The 18,075-nt window shown below is 37.6% G+C and overlaps 1 protein-coding gene across 2 annotated transcripts; it reads left to right on the top strand.

Moving 5' to 3' along the window:
- Window positions 1-8,157: 8,157 nt before the first annotated feature.
- LOC112277565 (putative receptor-like protein kinase At5g24010) lies at window positions 8,158-17,004 on the top strand. Of its 2 annotated transcripts, none has more exons than XM_090247579.1 (25): window positions 8,158-8,938; window positions 9,193-9,276; window positions 9,638-9,755; window positions 9,967-10,110; window positions 10,263-10,334; window positions 10,481-10,552; window positions 10,774-10,848; window positions 10,981-11,052; window positions 11,216-11,287; window positions 11,412-11,483; window positions 11,694-11,762; window positions 11,851-11,940; window positions 12,094-12,147; window positions 12,284-12,396; window positions 12,496-12,570; window positions 12,708-12,875; window positions 13,098-13,378; window positions 13,582-13,633; window positions 13,892-13,983; window positions 14,174-14,319; window positions 14,487-14,631; window positions 14,853-14,999; window positions 15,193-15,375; window positions 15,732-16,006; window positions 16,166-17,004. In XM_090247579.1, exons 1-24 carry the CDS (start codon window positions 8,875-8,877, stop codon window positions 15,777-15,779), a joined length of 2,508 nt encoding a protein of 835 aa, XP_090103705.1. In that variant the 5' UTR covers window positions 8,158-8,874; the 3' UTR covers window positions 15,780-16,006; window positions 16,166-17,004. The 2 variants fall into 2 exon arrangements, with proteins under 2 accessions (XP_090103705.1, XP_024365816.1); XM_024510048.3 differs by having other exon boundaries at window positions 8,218-8,938; window positions 15,732-15,951; window positions 16,166-16,792.
- Window positions 17,005-18,075: the final 1,071 nt, after the last annotated feature.

Below are 18,075 nucleotides of genomic sequence, written 5' to 3'. Positions count from 1 at the left end.
GCAGCGTCTATGAAGCTTCTAAGAAGTTAATATAGCAAATATTATAAAATTCACTTATTTTTACTTATTTTTACTTACTTCTACTTATTTATACATATAATTATTGACTTTCATGTGTATATCGATGACCCAAAGCCTCTACCTTGTTAGATTCAGGAGCCTCAACATGTTTCTTAGATGAAAAATTTGCTAAAAGACATAGCATATTTTTAGTGAAGAAAACTAAACCTGTTCATGTAGAAGTCTTAGATGGTCATTTGTTGTCTTCAGGAGATGTTACTCACGAATTCCTTCCTATAGAAGTAGCAACTAATGGTCATAGTAGCTTAGTAATATTTAATATCATTAGATCTTCGTTTAATCCAATCATTTTAGGTTTATCATAGCTAGAAAAATATAATCCTAAAATAGATTGCACTTCTCATAGTCTTGAATTTTCTAGAAGTATAACTAAGAGCATTGTTAATCAAATAAAAATTCATAAGTCTAGTACAAGTAAACCTATATTTGTAGGTGCAAGAGCTTACTTGCATGCTACAAAAGAAGGATCACCTTGTGTCATTTATACTGCACTTGTTTCTACTAGTGGAAAGACTTCAAGTAGCATTCTAAGCCAATATCAAGATTTTCAAGATGTATTTGAGAAAAAAAATGTGGATACTCTTCCAGAGCATAGTTTCTATGATTGTTCAATTGACCTTCAAGAAGGAGTACAACCGCCATTTGGACCAATCTACAATTTATCACAAAATAAGTTGGTTGAACTCAAGGAGTATATTGAAGAGAATTTGGCCAAGAACTTCATACCCCATTCCAAATCTCCAGCCAGAGCTCCAATTTTATTTGTGAAGAAAAAAGATAGATCATTACACATGTGTGTTGATTATCGAGGACTCAATAAAATCACCATCAAGAACAAGTACCTACTATCTTTGATATCAGGACTCCTTGATCAGTTAAATCAAGCTAAAATCTATACAAAAATAGATCTACGAGGAGCATAAAATCTAGTATGCATTAAAGAAGGAGATCAATAGAAGACTACGTTTCGAAAAAGGTATGGACATTTCGAATACAACGTCATGCCTTTTAGACTTACAAATGCATCAGCAGTATTCCATCATCTAATGAATGATGTCTTTTGGGAGTTTTTAGATGATTTTGTTGTCTGTTACCTAGACGACATCTTGATCTATTTTAAAAATACAGAAGAATATGAACTTCATATTTGTCATGTGTTACAAAAATTAAGAGATGTGGGACTCTATGCCAAGATAGAAAAGTGTATATTTTACACTACTCAAGTCGACTTCTTAGAATATATCATTTCAAATGATGGACCTATGATGGATCCTAAAAAAATTCAAGCTATTATGGATTGGAAGACCCCAAAAATGGTAAGAGATGTCCAATGTTTTTTGGGATTTACCAACTACTATCGAAACTTCATCAAAGACTTCTCTCAAGTTGCAGCTCCACTTACATGTTTGACTTGTAAAGACAAACTTCATTGGAATCCAAAAGCGGAAGTAGCATTTGAAGCTTTAAAGACAGCCTTTGTTTTTGCACCAATCTTGTATAGTGTTGATTTTTCTAAGCCATTTTTTATGGAAACAAATGCATCAGACTTTGCTTTGGGTGCCGTATTGTCACAAATGGAAACAGATGATAAACTTCATCTAATAGCTTTTTATTCCAAAAATTTTTTAGTAGTTGAGATCAACTACAAGATCCACGACAAAGAATTTCTTGCAATCATGGATTCAAGAATGGTACCATTATCTAGAAGGTGAAGCTCGATTACATGTTCTTTAAGCTCATCATGAATTTCCAACAACATGACATTTTGGGTATAATAAAATTTTGAAACTAATATCCAGGGATTTTTCATGGCTCCAAATGTAGAAGGCAATCAAAGATTTTGTACAATCTTAAGATGTTTGCTGAAGATCAAAAACTCCTTGTCATTGATCTTATGGACTTCTTCAGCCATTAACCATTCCAAAACAACCATGGTCTTTTGTTTCTATAGATTTCATGATAGATCTTTCAATCTCAGGTTCTTATGACTCTATATTCATGATAATAGATCATTTTATCAAGATGGCACATTTTGTACCATGTAAAAAATCTATCACAACTGAAGAAATAGCTAAGCTCTTTCTTGACAATATATATTGCTATCATGGATTATCCAAGGATATTATATCAAATAGGAAAACTTAGTTTATATCAAGATTTTGGCAAATTCTTTTTAAGATTCTAAAAATATGTATAAAACTATCTTCGATATTCCATCTTCAAATTGATGGACAAATAGAGCATGTTAATCAAGTTGTAGAGTAGTATTTAAGATGTACCATCAACTACCAACAAGATGATTGGAAAACTCTTTTGCCATTGGCAGAGTTTGCTTATAATAACATAGTACATTCTTTTATAAAATAAATACCTTTTCTTGCCAATTATAGTTATCATCCACAACTTGATACTTTTGACTTTTTAAAAGCTGATAATTTTGTAGTGAAAGATTTCGCAAATCATTTGCTAGAGCTACATACAATAATGAAGGTATAGTTAAAAGAAGCTCAAGAACAACAAAAGATCAATGCGGATGTCTATCAAAAAGAATAACCACCATTCTACATGGGTGACAAGGTATGGTTACTTCATCGCAATATCAAGATGACTCGTCCTTGTGACAAGTTGGACTATCAAAGGCTTGGACCATTTTCTATTTTTACACAAATCAATTTAATTGCATAACATTTACACCTTTCAGAGTCAATGAAAATCCATCTAGTATTCCACGTGTCTTTTTTTGAATCATACAAGATAGTAGATATATCAAGAAGAAGACAAGTTCCACTTCTTCTTATAGAAGTGGACAATAATAAAGAGTTTGAAATAGAAGAAGTACTAGATTCAAGGTGACACTGAAATAAATTGGAATATCTTGTCCATTGGCATGGATATGATATTAGTGAACGCATATGGGAAGTAATAAAGAATCTTGCAAATGCAACAAAGGCAATGGAGGCTTTTCATCAACTACATCTACCAAAATCAAGATGAAAACCTTTTGTATAAAAGAAACAAGTTCTAGGAAAGATAACATTCTACTTTCAATCCTTGTGTATAGCTTCTTTGTAGTTGTGATGCCGAGGAGATGGACAACCAACAACCAGTGGATTTGACATATAAGCCTTTGTTTGCTGACTTGTTGGACAAGACATTACGATTATAACAACCTTCAAGATGATACAATTGAGATGAAGATCCTCAAGAACGACATATTCTTCCTTGGATAGATGGCGAGATACAATGTATTTGGTATCACAAACTTGGAAGGGACTTTCGATGTTTGGTGATTTTAGTAGAGGTAGAAATAACTCCTAAAAGTGTTCCAAATGTTTTATTTGAAGGAAGTTATGAAGGCCTCAACAATGATCAAATAAATGGATGGTCTTCCTACCCTAGTATAGAATACTATCGATAGTTGAAAGGCCTTATCAATCATCTTTGAAGAGAACAAAGATCAGAGTATATAGCAAATATAATTTGCCACATAATAGACTTCCTCAACATGTGATGACCACTCCTCGTAGAACTCATCATTAGAAGGGGGAGTAATGTCATAGACATATATTTACTGTAATTATTATCTAGATGATATGAATAGGTAGAAGTAGGTAAAAATAGATTAATTTCATTATATCTTCTAAAAAAGCTTCCTAGAAGCTTCATAGACACTGCTTTAGCTTTACATGTGTTTATACTTAATTGGTAGGTTAAAAACTTGGTCAACAAGTTAATCATGTACTACACATATTAATAGCTTATGGAACAAGCTAACTATGTGGCACCTACATAGAAAACTTGCCTTGCAAGTTAAGATACATATTATGCAAAGTTAACATGTTTTTTGGAGGTTCTATAGAACATCGCCATGTAGTTCTTAAGTAGATAGTATATATGGCGACAAGAGTGAAGCCTTCTTTATTCTTGTCAACTCGTTTCTTACTTCTAGTCTACTTTCAAAGGTCTCTAGTTTCAAAGGTCTCTAATTTTCTTGTCGTTTGGCAATAGCCATTCCAATTTCTTTCTTAATATATATATTTAGTTATTTCTATTTTGTCATCTTTTTTTGAAAAAAGTCTCACTTATTTATTTATTTTTATGAAGTTCTTGTCGTTGATATTAATTGTATATCAATTTATTAGATGCCACACAATTTGCAATAGGATCTATAATATAGTTTGTAATACAAACTTAAATTGGTTTTTTCAAGTTCTCTCTAAGCATTGAAGAATTGTAGTATTGAAAAAATATTAATTACATGAACAAATATGAACACTAAGATGAACCTTGCAGCATGTAGCTTCACATCATGACAAAATATTATATTATCTTTAATATAGTACAATTGTTACAAATCTCCAATTGCATAAATCTAAAGTCAATGACTTTAAATAGACTAAGTATTCTTTACTTCCATTCGAATAGAATTTGTGGCCAAGTTGAATTTATTAGTTAATTATATCAACATCTTAAACAAAAAAGTTGGCTTTACTTGCAATAATAGGATTTGATCTAGAAGAAAGAGTCTTGAGTAACAAACATGATATAAAATAGTGACTACTAATTTGTATTGGTTGATCTGTTCTTCTAATGTCAAACTGACTAGTGACTATTTTATCTTATTCATTGGTTTTAAATCTTATGTCCAATTCACTTCCCTTCTTATGCTTTCTTGCTCTCTTCTCTATTATTAATATCCATTTTATCATATACGTGACAAAGATCCAAAGAAGAAAGTTCTACTTGAAGGCATAGCTTCTACTACATTAATACTATTAATGGATCTATGAAGTTTATACATGGTCCAATTATAGATAGAAAGAAAGAAAATATTTGTTACAATCCTTGTTTGACCAACATATTTACAATGTAGTAGTGCTTTCTTTGATTTGGTATATCATCAAACTGGCCTATTTTCAAATCAATGGACAAACAAAATTGATAATTATCAAGCACCAAAGATCTTAGAGTGTGGATGAAAAAAAACCAAGCACCTTGGAGATTATTTAGAAGGGATGGATTTTATATGGATGTAAATACTTTGATGATAGAATGAAAATAATATTATTTATTTATAATTCCAAAGCCAATGCAATTTTATGAGATAACCAAAGTGTATTGGTGATTCATTATAATTTGGTAATCCTTGTGTATAGGCTGCACAATATCTATTTATAACAATCAAATTATTCACTATATCTTAGACTCCTATTTTAAAGACTCCACAAATGGAAATAGCTGCAATGAATTCTTTGACATGGAATGAAGTTATTTGTGGCTTATTTGTATATGTTATGGTGTGGTACTATTAACAAAGATATGTGGAAATAAATATTGAAGGTTACTAATATGCATGATGACTTATGCAACTCGTGAATTAAAGTCTTTTCATAGATCACAAAGATTGGGTGGAATATTAGATTGGAAATAAAGATGACAAACAAGGAATAGTGGGAATGGAGAGACAAGTGCTAGGAATAGAGAGGAAGGTGGGAACAAGGGACAAGAGTTAGGAATAGAGTTGGAGAAGTTGCAATGATTGGAAATGAGAGAATTGAGATGAGATGAGGGACAAAGGGATATGATGATGGTTTAGATAGGTAGGTGAATTTAGTAAAAAAAAAATGGTATATTTAACATTTCTATCTATATATATATATATATATATATATATAATAAATATTTGAGTATAATATTTTTACTCCATTTACTTTGTTTATTTTTTAAATAAAAATGAGTAATATCTACAAGAAGAAAAGAACAAAAACTTTAGGTTAAAAATAAATAAATAAATAAACTTTTATGTTTAATATTCAACAACCTTTGATACATTTCAAAACTTAAAAATAAACAATGCATGTTTAAAAGCTGTATCCATCTCTGTTGTTTTATTTGTTTAAATTAGTTATCAGTTTTAGTTCTCCAAATTGACTGAAGGATGAAAATAGTAACATATATGATTTCAATTACATAATTAATGCAGTGAAGAACAATGAATTTTGCATGTTAAATTCAGACCAACAATTTTATCTTGAAAAAAATCTGATGAAGAACATTTTTAGAAATAGATATTATTTATCACTCTTAAAAAATAACAAGGTTGAATCAGATTAAATTCAACTGAACCATGCACGACATAGGTTACCCAAAAACCAAAATTCAAACTGATTATAATGCAATTAATATTGATAAAGAAGAGTTTAGAATAAGTGAAATGCTTATTTATTTAGGGCGTTATTCTTTGATAGCAAGTATAAACTCTGACACAGAAATCACCCTAGAAACAAGTTTCACACAAAAATAGGACACTGTTTGGACAGACACCGAAAGAAGCATGAGAAGTCTCACAGAAATGTTCTAAAGAACAAGACCTTCCAATCTAACCCATCTCATAGTTTTCAACGCTGCATGATTAGAAAGTCTTCATGGCACAGAAATATCATATGAAGGTGAGGTGAAGAATCATTAGAATAAAATGAACGAATAAAAAGAATTTGATTAGCAACAACCCATGAATTAGCGTTGGGTCATCTCCTATTATAGCATGAACTCCATAGAAAGAAATAAAAATAAAAATTCACCCTTGACCGCATTCTTCCACCTTCGGAGCCACCGAAACAGGAAGGTCTGGCTTAAACAAAGCTTAAGTTGAGTACGATAATTTCGCAGTAAAATCACACCATTCGTTCTCAAGCAACGCCAAATCTGCCCTGAGGAGCCTGTAGCACACACGATAGACAAACTATACGTATGTTTAAAGTTAAGCATATACAGAAAACATATCTAGATAGTTACAGAGAAGGATTGTGAAAAGAAGCGAAAAGTTTCTGCTCAACGGCTGATCTTAACGTGAGGAGAAGTACCTGGGCAAAGTCCAGACATGGTTCTGACAATGCGAAGAAATGTAGTCCGTGCACACAAAGAGTGCAAATGGTTGTTGAGAGATTGGTGACTGAGTGAGTGCCTGTCACAGTCTCTCACTCTCTTTTACATTCTTCCCACTGCACGATTCCCCGTCGTCGTAAATTCCATGCACCCTGGCTGATTCTCGAGATGTGCCACCACGCATCAATGGTGTGGACTCTTGTCGAAGGCACCACGCCACAATGTGTCCCACTGGGGCTGCTTGACCACGCTGTTTTCTTTTCTGGATAATTCTGACCTTGTGGCCGTCTTGTCGCTCGGGGTGACACGTCGCTTGCAGTGTGGCAACGCTCACCGTAATCGCAGGAATTCTGGGTAACACGAGCTGCTGCTTAAGGCGCTGGAAGAGTTCACTTATTTTGTGCCAGTTCCAGGACACGTGTGACGTGATTACTGTAGAGCTTGGTTGCAGTTAAGAGCTGAGCTCGAATGGAACGGCGTCGGAGGATATGCCACGGGGAGATGTATTCATTCGATGCCGTTCAGTGGCCCCGTTTCTAAGTTGGTCGTTAACAACGCACTTCCCAAGCCGTTCGATCGAGCTCTTTAACCTGCCTAGTTGTGGATCGAAGTATCGATCGGGCTAGATATTGCTCTGTGCCGACTTCTGGCATCGAAGAAATGTAAGTTAACCGTGCAGAATAAGTTGTAAAGTTTTAAGATCGAAAGCAGGGTAAAGTTAAATGGTGCGGGAAATCGGATTTAGTGAATTGGCGGGGGCGGGATTTTAGGAAAGGAGAAGCGAGGGGTACTTGATGGAAGCCAGTTGGAGCGGAAGCTTCGGCGGTGCAATGGAATGTGGATGGACGATTGGGAGCGATTTCTGCACCGATGAGGGAGAGAGTGAATGGTTCTGCGTGAATCCTTTTGACGTAATAGAAATGCCTTCAATTTTGGCCAAAGTTACAGTTTTACTACCCGCAGGCTTGAAGTCCATCAGGGAAATCCTCCCCCCAGATTCTGCGGCGTAGTTCGCTGGGAGGAGTGCTAATGCGGGGGTCACTGCAGAGCAAGCTCCGTCGTCAATGCTGCTAGCCTACGATTTGGTCCGGATAGTGTCACAGCCACAACGTTGCAGCTACAGTGCCTACGGAAGCAGCAGAAGCTTTATTTATTTATTTGTAATTTTTTGTTTCCTCTGATACAGGGTTGGCGTTTCCAAGATCTAGTCTCACGGCATGCGGCGTTCCAAGTCTGCAATCGCAGCGGTGGAGGGAGGCGGCCCGCATGAAAGCTGGGCAATGTCACCTTCCTTCTCGTTGATGATCAGTCACTGCGCTAGATCGGAAAGTTTGCTGGCCTGGAGTGGAAACTGCAACTGATAGATCAAGCTGAGGAATCGTGCAGAGTTTTGCTTACGGAACGCTTCGTTAGTGATGAATGCTGCGACGGTTTGGGAAGGTGGGAGAGGAGCGTCGACTACTCTGGTTGCACGAGTTTGAAGCTGCTTAAGGAGTGTATCGTTTTTAAGAGTACCTTTTGGTGGAGCGAAGATTGGAGAGAAATCATGAACGGTTGATTGGTGAGGGATACGGGTAAGGCAATCCTGGGAGCGGCATCACAGGCCGAGCGGAGAGCCTCACAGGTCCACAGCAGATTGTTTTTGGCGAAACGAAGGAGTTACTACACTGGATCGAATATGTTATTTTCATTCCGTTTTCTTACAATGTAGTGTAGGGTGCGAAGCCGAACTCCGCTCTGGCCAGAGCGTAAGGCGCCGGTGTTAATCACTCACAGGGATTTTATCACATTGACAGAGAGTCTACCATTGAGGTCTGTGTAAGGCGCAGGACTCGAGCATGCGAGTGTTTTTTGGAGAAGGCGCGCGAGGGGATGAGTGGGTAGATTAGCGCTTGCATTTCATCAACGATGGGTGGAGGCAGGGCATTAGACATGGGCGACAGGGAACGCGCCTCAAGAACCAACCTATCAGGTCTCACTCCTCGCCAGTGTAATGTCTGACGTTCTTTCCTTCATTGAACAGCTACGCAGAAAATGTTTACCCTCAGCAAGATCAGTTTGGGTGGTAGATTGTGCACAGTGACGCATTGTATAGTGGTTTCCCGAAGAAGTTTACAATATCTCTCATAGCTCACATCCGGCAACCGTTACTGCATGGAGTAAAGACTACGTGGATTATCTTGTTTCTCTGCCTGAGCTTCGTTGGGTTCGGGATGGTGCAAACAGGGATTTGGACGTGTAGGTTGTGGTCTGTGATAGTTTCCGTGGCGCTGTTTTGGAGCTTCCCCTCGTGCTCAGCCACTCCTGAAGGTAACATGTCCTCTCGTTGTTCTGCTTTCTAATAAGAAATATTTATCTTGAAGATTCCTTAAGACCAGCAGCAATCGCTTATGCGTTACCAGGATTAGTAGGTTTGGGTGTCTTTTACAATAGCGTTGGATGTTTTTGGGTGTCATTTCTTGTTGGCACATGTTCCGGTTCTTTAAGCATGTTCTCAACCTTCCCCCATTAAGTAAAGTAATCCAACTAATAGTTAGGTTTCAAACGAATGATGTGCCGATGCTAATACTATCTCTGTAGCCACGCAGCGCGTCCCACTGAATCATCAGAACCTGATTAATTTTTGTCTAGTATTTCTCAGCTCTGCTTGTGCGTCGTTGTGCTGTTCCAGCTGACGCACTTTTGCGATTGGCATCTTCGTGGGGTCGTTTATTTCCAACATGGATGGGCTCCGATCCATGTATACAGTGGGAAGGTGTGACTTGCTCCGCAAAACAAGTGGTTGAGTTGTAAGTACTCTGTCTTTGAACAACATTGCCGTTAGGGTTTTTTTTGCAACGTAGAATTTTGGTGTTCTTGCGGTATTTTCATTCAAAGACATATATATATGACGAGTCATGATGAATTTCTCAAATGCCAGGGTGGCGATGGCACTTGGATTCGAAACAATTGTGACTTTTTGTGTTCGAAACGATGATTGGCATTATGTTTTGTGTGCAGGAATTTGAGTGCTTCTGGGTTGACCGGTCCCATATCTCCTGCAATCGGGCAATTGACTTCGTTGATAAGATTGGACCTCAGCAACAATGCTATCACCGGTCCCATCCCTTCAGAGCTGGCGCTTCTACAGAATCTTCAAGTGCTGTGAGTGGTTGTGTACTTAGATTCTACAGAACTGTTATGAGATATTCCGGCTTCCTCATAAGCTGGTGTTTGCGCGCAGAGCACTGGCTTGACAACCACTATTGTGTCTCATTATTTTCGTTTCCTTAATTTTCTGTTTTTGTTTGTTTCAGGAATTTTTATCGAAATCCTTTGAACGCGTCATTCTCTATGGAAATTTTGCAGCTGAAGAACCTGATTGAGCTGTAAGCCTCCAACTCTTTTGCTCATTCAACTCATGGTCTTAGTTCCGGAAGGTGGATAGTGGATAGTCTATCGTTGGTCTTGAATACTTACATCTGTGTAGTTTGAGGATCCCGACTTTGGATTTCTTATGAATTTCTTTCTACAGGAGGTATGATGTCGCAGGAATTACTGGTCACCTTCCGGAGGGTATCTCAAAATTGAATAAGCTCGAGATCTTGTAAGTTACTCCTTCCAAGTTTCTACGTTTTGTGCAATTTTCTAGGTTGACGACCTAATTTGAGAACTTGCTATCTTTCTCTGTGTCTATTCTGCTGGCTTAGGGCCAATGCTTCTCTTCTGCTTAACCAAGATAAGAAGTACTTAATCTCACTCCTCTTACGTTTAATGTGCCTTCAGCTCAACTTGTGCAATTAACTGTTAACGTTTGTTTCTGCACAGGTTCCTTGGAAACAATTCATTTGTCGGACCACTGCCAGCTAGAAGTCTTGGATCACTTATAAACTTACAACAATTGTAAGCATGACATACGTCACATTGTGAACAATCAGTTGTTATTTATCCATCAAATTGTGAGACATGCTACATTTTTTGTCGGGATCCATTTTTATAAGTACAAGTACTGATATTTGGATATGCTTGATGTAGGACTTTGTGGGGGAGTCAATTCAAATCCCCTCTTCCGCCAGAGTTCGGCAATTTGGTGAACTTGCAATACTTGTACGTTTAAGATCTGATGTCTCTTTTCATCCTTTTCTCAACTTTAGGGTGTGATCATTTTCTATTTACGGATTCTTACTCGTCTGTAGTTTCTCTTTTGTTGCGTATAGTGCACGTAAAATAGTTTGTTTGCCTGTTTTGAGCTTTGTTCACCCTATCGCAGGAACATGCACACTAGCACATTTTGGGGAGGTCTTCCACCATCTTGGTCGAATATGAAGAGCATAAGAAGAATGTAGGTCCGACTCCCTGTATATACTTTGAACATCTCCATGTTTTGAGTGCCAACTTTTGAGCCCAATTCCATTCTTGTTTCTGCAATTTCTATCTGAGCTTTCGTATCTCCATCCCTGTTGCAGGCTGATATACAATAATGACTTAACAGGATACATTCCAGACTCTTGGAAGGCTCTGACAACATTAAGAGAATTGTATGACCCATCACTGCAGACTATATCCTCATATTTTTTCAGTTTTTTGTATTGCTTTGTTTTTGTTGAGGCTCTGTTGTGTTGATCCAACAAGTTAGACTTGATAGCAGGGCGGTCTTCAGAACTCGATACTGAAGCTTTAATGTTTGAACCTTTTGAATTTTGTTTTTTTTTTTGAGAATGACGTTGTATGTGAATGATTACTCGCAGACACATTGGCCAAAATACTCTCTCTGGCCCTTTCCCAGAATGGATAGTGAACATCCCCATCGAGAAACTGTAAGTGTCTTTGGCTTTTACAAAGCTGATTATCAATGGTTGCTTGCCTGAGCTTATGCTAAAGAAATGCTGGTATTCTTTCAAACAGGGAGATGTCAAGAAACTCTTTTCAAGGTCCAATCCCTGAGTTAAGCATGACAATGCCTCTACTGAACGCAACTCGTACAAATATAAGTCTGTAAGTTCCTCTCTGCGGTGGTCCATCTATACTTTTCTGTTTTTGTGTTGGTTCTGCCCCCTATTTGTTCACGACTCCAATTTTGAATATATATATATATATATATATGGAAGGAGTGTGCTTGTGGTGATTTTTTAATGTTGCTCTGTGCAGATATTGCAACTATTTCAATGGAAGCTATCCTGCGTTCCAACTTGGAGGCCTTGTGTGAGTTCTGAACTTCACTGTCTCGTGTGTACCTTCAATCACGAAGTTGACATTCTGCTTTCTTCGTGTTTCCTGAATCTGCTCAAGTGGAATTACGTCTGGAATTTTATCATCATTTTCCTCTGCTTTTTTCCAGAAATATTACAGGGAATTGCTTCGCTAATGAGTCAACGAGGGAGACCGACAACACCAGGAATATATGTAATCGACAGTTTTTCTGCAGAGATTTTTACATGAGGTTGGAGGCGGGTAAGAGAATACATCTCTTATTGACCTTGCAAGTTATTCTGCGTTTTTGAAGACGTGCATTAGTGCTTGTAATCTCTTTTTTAACACGGCGTGATGCAGGCTGTGCTCCCTGTCCAGCTGGGAATTACATCTACGATGACTTATCAATATGCACTTGCAAGCCTGCAGATTATGGTATTCTACATTTTGTACTACCTGCTTGCCAATATAACTTTTTACTGTTATCTTTTCATGAGTGTGATTGGTACCTCGACTTTCAGAGATTGTTATTATGAGATTTAGGGTTAATTGGTGCTAACTGGTTTTTGTAGTTGAGCCATATGGTGGAGGGCGTAATGGATTTGCGTATGGGGCAGTGATTGGTGGTGTAGTTGGGTCACTTGCAATGGTGGTGTTGCTGGTGGCGCTTTGTAGATGGGATCCCATCCATAAGCGTCTCCCGTTTGATCCCTTCTCACTTTTTATTTCAAACGATGACGGTACGCTCTTTCACTAGCTTATTTACTTTAACAATAGTTAGATTCTCACCCTAGTTACGGAACTCTCTTCAATGGAAATGTTGTTTGGTATATTTCGATGCCAATTTGGGCGATTGAGATTCGAAGTCTAGAGGCTAAGTTTCCATGTTCAACTTTATTGACAAATTTTACAAGCTCTAAGTCTTATCGAGCTATGCTGACTGTATCTGTTTGATTAAACAGATGAGGAATGGGATGTTCCTGAGGGCGTGCACAGGTTTACTATGGCAGAGCTTTCCAAGGCAACGGGGAACTTCGATAAGCAGCATGAGATTGGAGCAGGTGGTTTCGGTAAAGTGTTTTATGGAACTCTGGCGGATGGCAAGATGGTGGCTATTAAGAGAGCGTCAACGTCGGGTTTACAGGGCCAGATTGAATTTAGAAATGAAGTTAATTTGCTGAGCCGATTGCATCACCGTCATCTTGTTCGATTGGAGGGATTTTGTGACGAGCATGATCTTCAGGTAACTTTAATTAGTGAAGGTTTCTCTTGTCAACTTGAAACCTTGCTTATCATTCTTGTTCTTTGTTTGAAGTGGCTCTGCCGGTACATTCTGTTGCATCGTCTGCATGTTAGTATTCCAATGTTCTGATTCTGTGTTTGTACTGCTATAAGTTTTTTTTTCTTATTTTCTTTTTCAAATAATTGACTGTGTTATTTTCACAGATATTAGTATACGAGTACATGAAGAATGGCAATTTGGGCGAGCATATTGCACGTAAGAGCAGGATTCCTATTGCTGTCTTACTTACTTACTTTAGTGCTTTTAATCCAATGTGTCTGCTCAGCTAATGGTGCTTCATTTGCCATATTTTTCCACTGACATGAAATTAAGTGCCAATATACATTCGAGCAAGTGGCTGGTTATCATCTCGTGCCTCACGCATTGACAATCATAGAAACTGTGACATTACTGGTGCTTTTGTGCTGGTGAATTTTGTAAGAGTTTTCTGATGGCTTAATTGTGGACATGCAGGAGCGAAGGAAGGGAAGGTACTAGAATGGTACAAGCGTCTGGAAATTGCTGTTGGTATCGCTCAAGGCTTGGATTACCTTCATTCATTTGCAGTATGTTAACACCCACCTCCTGTCCTTCACTAGTGAGAATAACTGATTGTCAAATGGAAATGTGAGGCGTTTATCACAAAGTGCGTGACTGTGTTCTACGAGGAGAGCCTCATCTGAATTATTGAGAACCGCAACCCGTTTGGAGGATCTCCTGAAAGCCGTCTTGGCATCGTTGGTTTTGTGGCTGCAGGATCCACCTGTAATACACAGAGATATAAAACCCACTAATATTCTCCTTGACGAGTATATGGTAGCCAAGGTTGCAGACTTCGGCATTTCGAAGGCTACGCCAGAGTTTGACACTCATATATCGACCCGACCTGCTGGCACTGCCGGGTAAGACTCAATTCTCTGAGTCTTTGATACCCAATTCCGACACCTCTTGAGGTTGTCTTAGTACTTTGGTTGCCTCAATGTTTCTGGAGCATGAGAGTGGCATGTGAAAATATTTATGTAGTGTAAATTTACAGTTTTTAACAATTACTTGGCTCGAAACGCGGCAGATACTTGGATCCAGAGTACTTTCTGAGGCGGCAGTTAACTACTGCAAGTGACGTTTACGGCTACGGTGTGTTATTGTTGGAGATTATCACTGGTCAACAGGCTATTGATCACAGCAGGAAAGAGGAATTCAATCTGATTGAGTGGGTAAGTATGACGTCGTCTAGGCACCATCTTCAATATATTGATTCTTGCCATAAATCTGTTTACATACCTGGTCAATGCCATAGCAGAAGTCATCCCTGCTATAGACGTGAAGCATGGTCCATTAGCATCGTTGCTATTTAGGAGTTCGATCCAAAATTATTAGTTGAGGTGATTTTGTAGTTCAAGGGTGTTGAAATGTTACTTTGTCTCTGTGAGTGTAGGTGCGACCGAGATTCCGTGAAAGGGGTATTGAAGCCGTGGTGGACGTGGCTTTGGATGGGAACTATGACAAAGAAGTGTTTACTGACATGACTAATGTTGCATTGATGTGCGCATCATTCAACAAAAATGATAGGCCGGCTATGAAGGTAAGTATGCACTTGTGAGAACGAAGTCTGGCATTGAAAACTGTTCATGAAATTCCTCGTTGTGGGGCTTGTTAGTGTATTTCGAAAGTAATGCATAGCATAACTTATGTACATGTACTCGTCTTTGAAACATTCAAGATTATTAGGCATCTGCCGTTGAATGTTACCTTGAAAGATGACTGGATTTGTGCAGGATGTTGTAAGCTATTTGGAACCACATGTTAGGGCGTTTCAACGGAGTGGCACCAACTCTGAAGCTCATTCGAGAAGCTTGATGCGGGGGTGTGACTTGGAAAGACTCACGTCATCAGGACAAAATTCAGATGACCCCTCGAGTAGCATCCAATTCATGACGATGCCGTTGCGCACAGCTGGTGTAAGTACTAGCGTCAGTGGATCTAGTACAGAAGTTGATTTTAGTAATATGGCTTGAACATTACTTTCCGGATAATCACGTATTTTGCTGAGCATCAAAGGCAGAAAAACATTAAAATCGAAATAAACAAGTGAATAAAACGGAAAAATGAAAATCTGTCACAACGAAGACTTTTTGAACGAGTAGACATTAAATTCTGTCTAATTGTGAATCATCTCATTTGTTCAAATCTAAGCATACTGCTCATTTTTTCAAGCTATATCCCTCAATGTCAAGTCTCATTTTCAATGCCTTCCAATGACAACAGTTCCAATTGTTTTAACTTCCGAAAACCCTTTGGGTGGATGTGTTATCAGATGGACTACAGCCCATTTATCACGAGAAGACCAGACACCATGCCTTGAGTCTCGTGGTCTCTCGGGACGAGCTTCTCTTTCCTTGTAACAATGTCAGTCAAACAACCTTCCCGCTTTCTTTGAAGCGAATGCGGTCCAGTGTGCCGCACCTCCACATGAGCCACTGTTTAAATGGAAAAGATAGGACGGAGACTGGAATCCTGCTGATAGAATTTCGATGGTAAGATGCTTGTCCCTCCCATGGACATCGGTTTCCAAGCTGTGAACCATTTTCGGTAGGTATTCCAACTATGAAGCTCAACCAAAGCACTTTTATTTTCTCGCTGCATGTGCCAAAATTAAATATTCCAGCAATATTGGCATTCTTTGTATGTTCTATGGACTTCCTTTTTTAGTGGCACCTTGGCTAACCACCTCCTCCACACATCGTGCAGGTCCATTGTTGAGTCATGGCAACTGCCTTCAGTAAATTGCAATATATTATTGGTTAACTTGAAGAATACACTCCTTGTGACCGAGACCCGGCGGTTTTGGCAACGAAGGTATCACCCACTTGGGCTCAGAATCATTGGCTGGTCGTGCATGAGAGGAGCGTAGATCAGTGCTCAAATATGTCCGGATACCGACACCATTCAACCAGGGTTCTATTTCTGAGTTCAGACATGTAGATACCGCAGTGCTACATGCACACTGCTTGGAGACGATAGCTTTTTGGCTCCCAGAAGAACCACCCAACCGGCCCTTTTATTCACATAAGTTCTGCGATATCATACTGTGTAATACACACCAGATGGAAGGACTAAAACACTTCGGTTTTTTGAGTGACTGGCTTGTGGATTCTCAATTGGGTAGGACCTCAGGTCAGATGGTGCATCTCAGGTGAGAATGTGTTCATCTAGAATATGATCGATCCTCCTTGCAAGTGGAGCATTCATGTGGTGCTGGAGCCTGTAGATAACATTATAATCACAGTAACTGCAACTACATTAGCCTGCAACAGTGTAGATGTATCTCGAGATGACACCTTATAAAGTATAAATCGTTGTTCATTCGTACTGGAACTGATTGCAAGCCCCGTTACTACGCCTGTAGGCAGACAAATAGACTTATGTTTACTGTACCATGGTTTTGACAAGGTAGATGTCGCATCATGGACACTGTACAATGCTACCACCAAGGAGTGAGAACAGGATAGCATTCCGCATCACAGGAGTCTAATTGTTGCTGAAGATAAAGATTCCTTACTCACCAATTTTAAATGTTTGGAGACAAATGTATTCCTGGACATGAATGTATGAACAGTTGTTTTCATTCTCTAATCTGGATTGAATATGAATTTTTGAAAAGCCAATGCTCAATCCAATGCCCTTCATTGATTGGTTTGAATAGTAGATTCATTCTGATGACAACTATAATACCAAGGGCTTTATATTTACCTTAAGTGCTTTGTGTTTTTGACTGAAAAAGAATTGAAATTTTAATGTTGAAAGCCAAATCTTATGCTGAAAATGTTTCTATAGATTTTTTGAAGTTATTTTTCATGACATTGATTTGTAGTTGAATGTGGGTTCAAGCTGTAAATAAGCTAAACCATTGTTTTTTGCAATTGGTTGCTGAAAATATCCTTAAATAGATATTATGGAAGGTGACTATTGAAAATTAGTTATAAGTTTTTACTTCCTTCAAATCAATAGTTCTAGTTAATTCAGGAACCCAACCAAAAGAAGGTAGGTCAAGAATGAGAAAACTTATAGAAAAATATAGTCTCTTAAAACTAAATTGGATGATTAATGCATCAAGGAGTTTGATCTAAGCTTAGAAACAATAGATACACAGTAGAATCTATTGTCTATTGTGAATCCACTATAGATGATAGTTTGTTAGATGACATTTATTTTCATGTTTACTTTGTGGATTGTTTTGAAGAATTTTCTTGTAAATCTCATTAATCTTTTCCTCTATATCTTGTCTAATTTTATTTATTTATTTATTTATTTAAGTTTTAATATAATAATTATAATATATAATTATAAATAAATAATAATCATAAATTATTACAGCAATTATATAGACTCATTATTTTTAGAAACCTTAAATATTTATAGCTAATAATTAATGTAAATTTTTATAATGTTAATAATAATAATAATAATTTATCACATAATAAACTATTTTACTTAAGTACTCAAGTATTAAGTTATATCATTGATAATTATATAAGATCTAATAATATTATATATTTATATATACATATTTATATATGTTCTTTAATTATATAAATTATGTAATAAGAAAAAGGTATAAATTGTAAGTTTTTAGAATCTAAATAGACTTGTATTAAGAA

Source organism: Physcomitrium patens, chromosome 25 (genome assembly GCF_059467195.1).
Source record: "Physcomitrium patens ecotype Gransden chromosome 25, ASM5946719v1, whole genome shotgun sequence".
Taxonomy (NCBI): domain Eukaryota; kingdom Viridiplantae; phylum Streptophyta; class Bryopsida; order Funariales; family Funariaceae; genus Physcomitrium; species Physcomitrium patens.
Note: the sequence above shows the minus strand (reverse complement) of the source record. Positions and strands in the feature narration are given on the sequence as shown.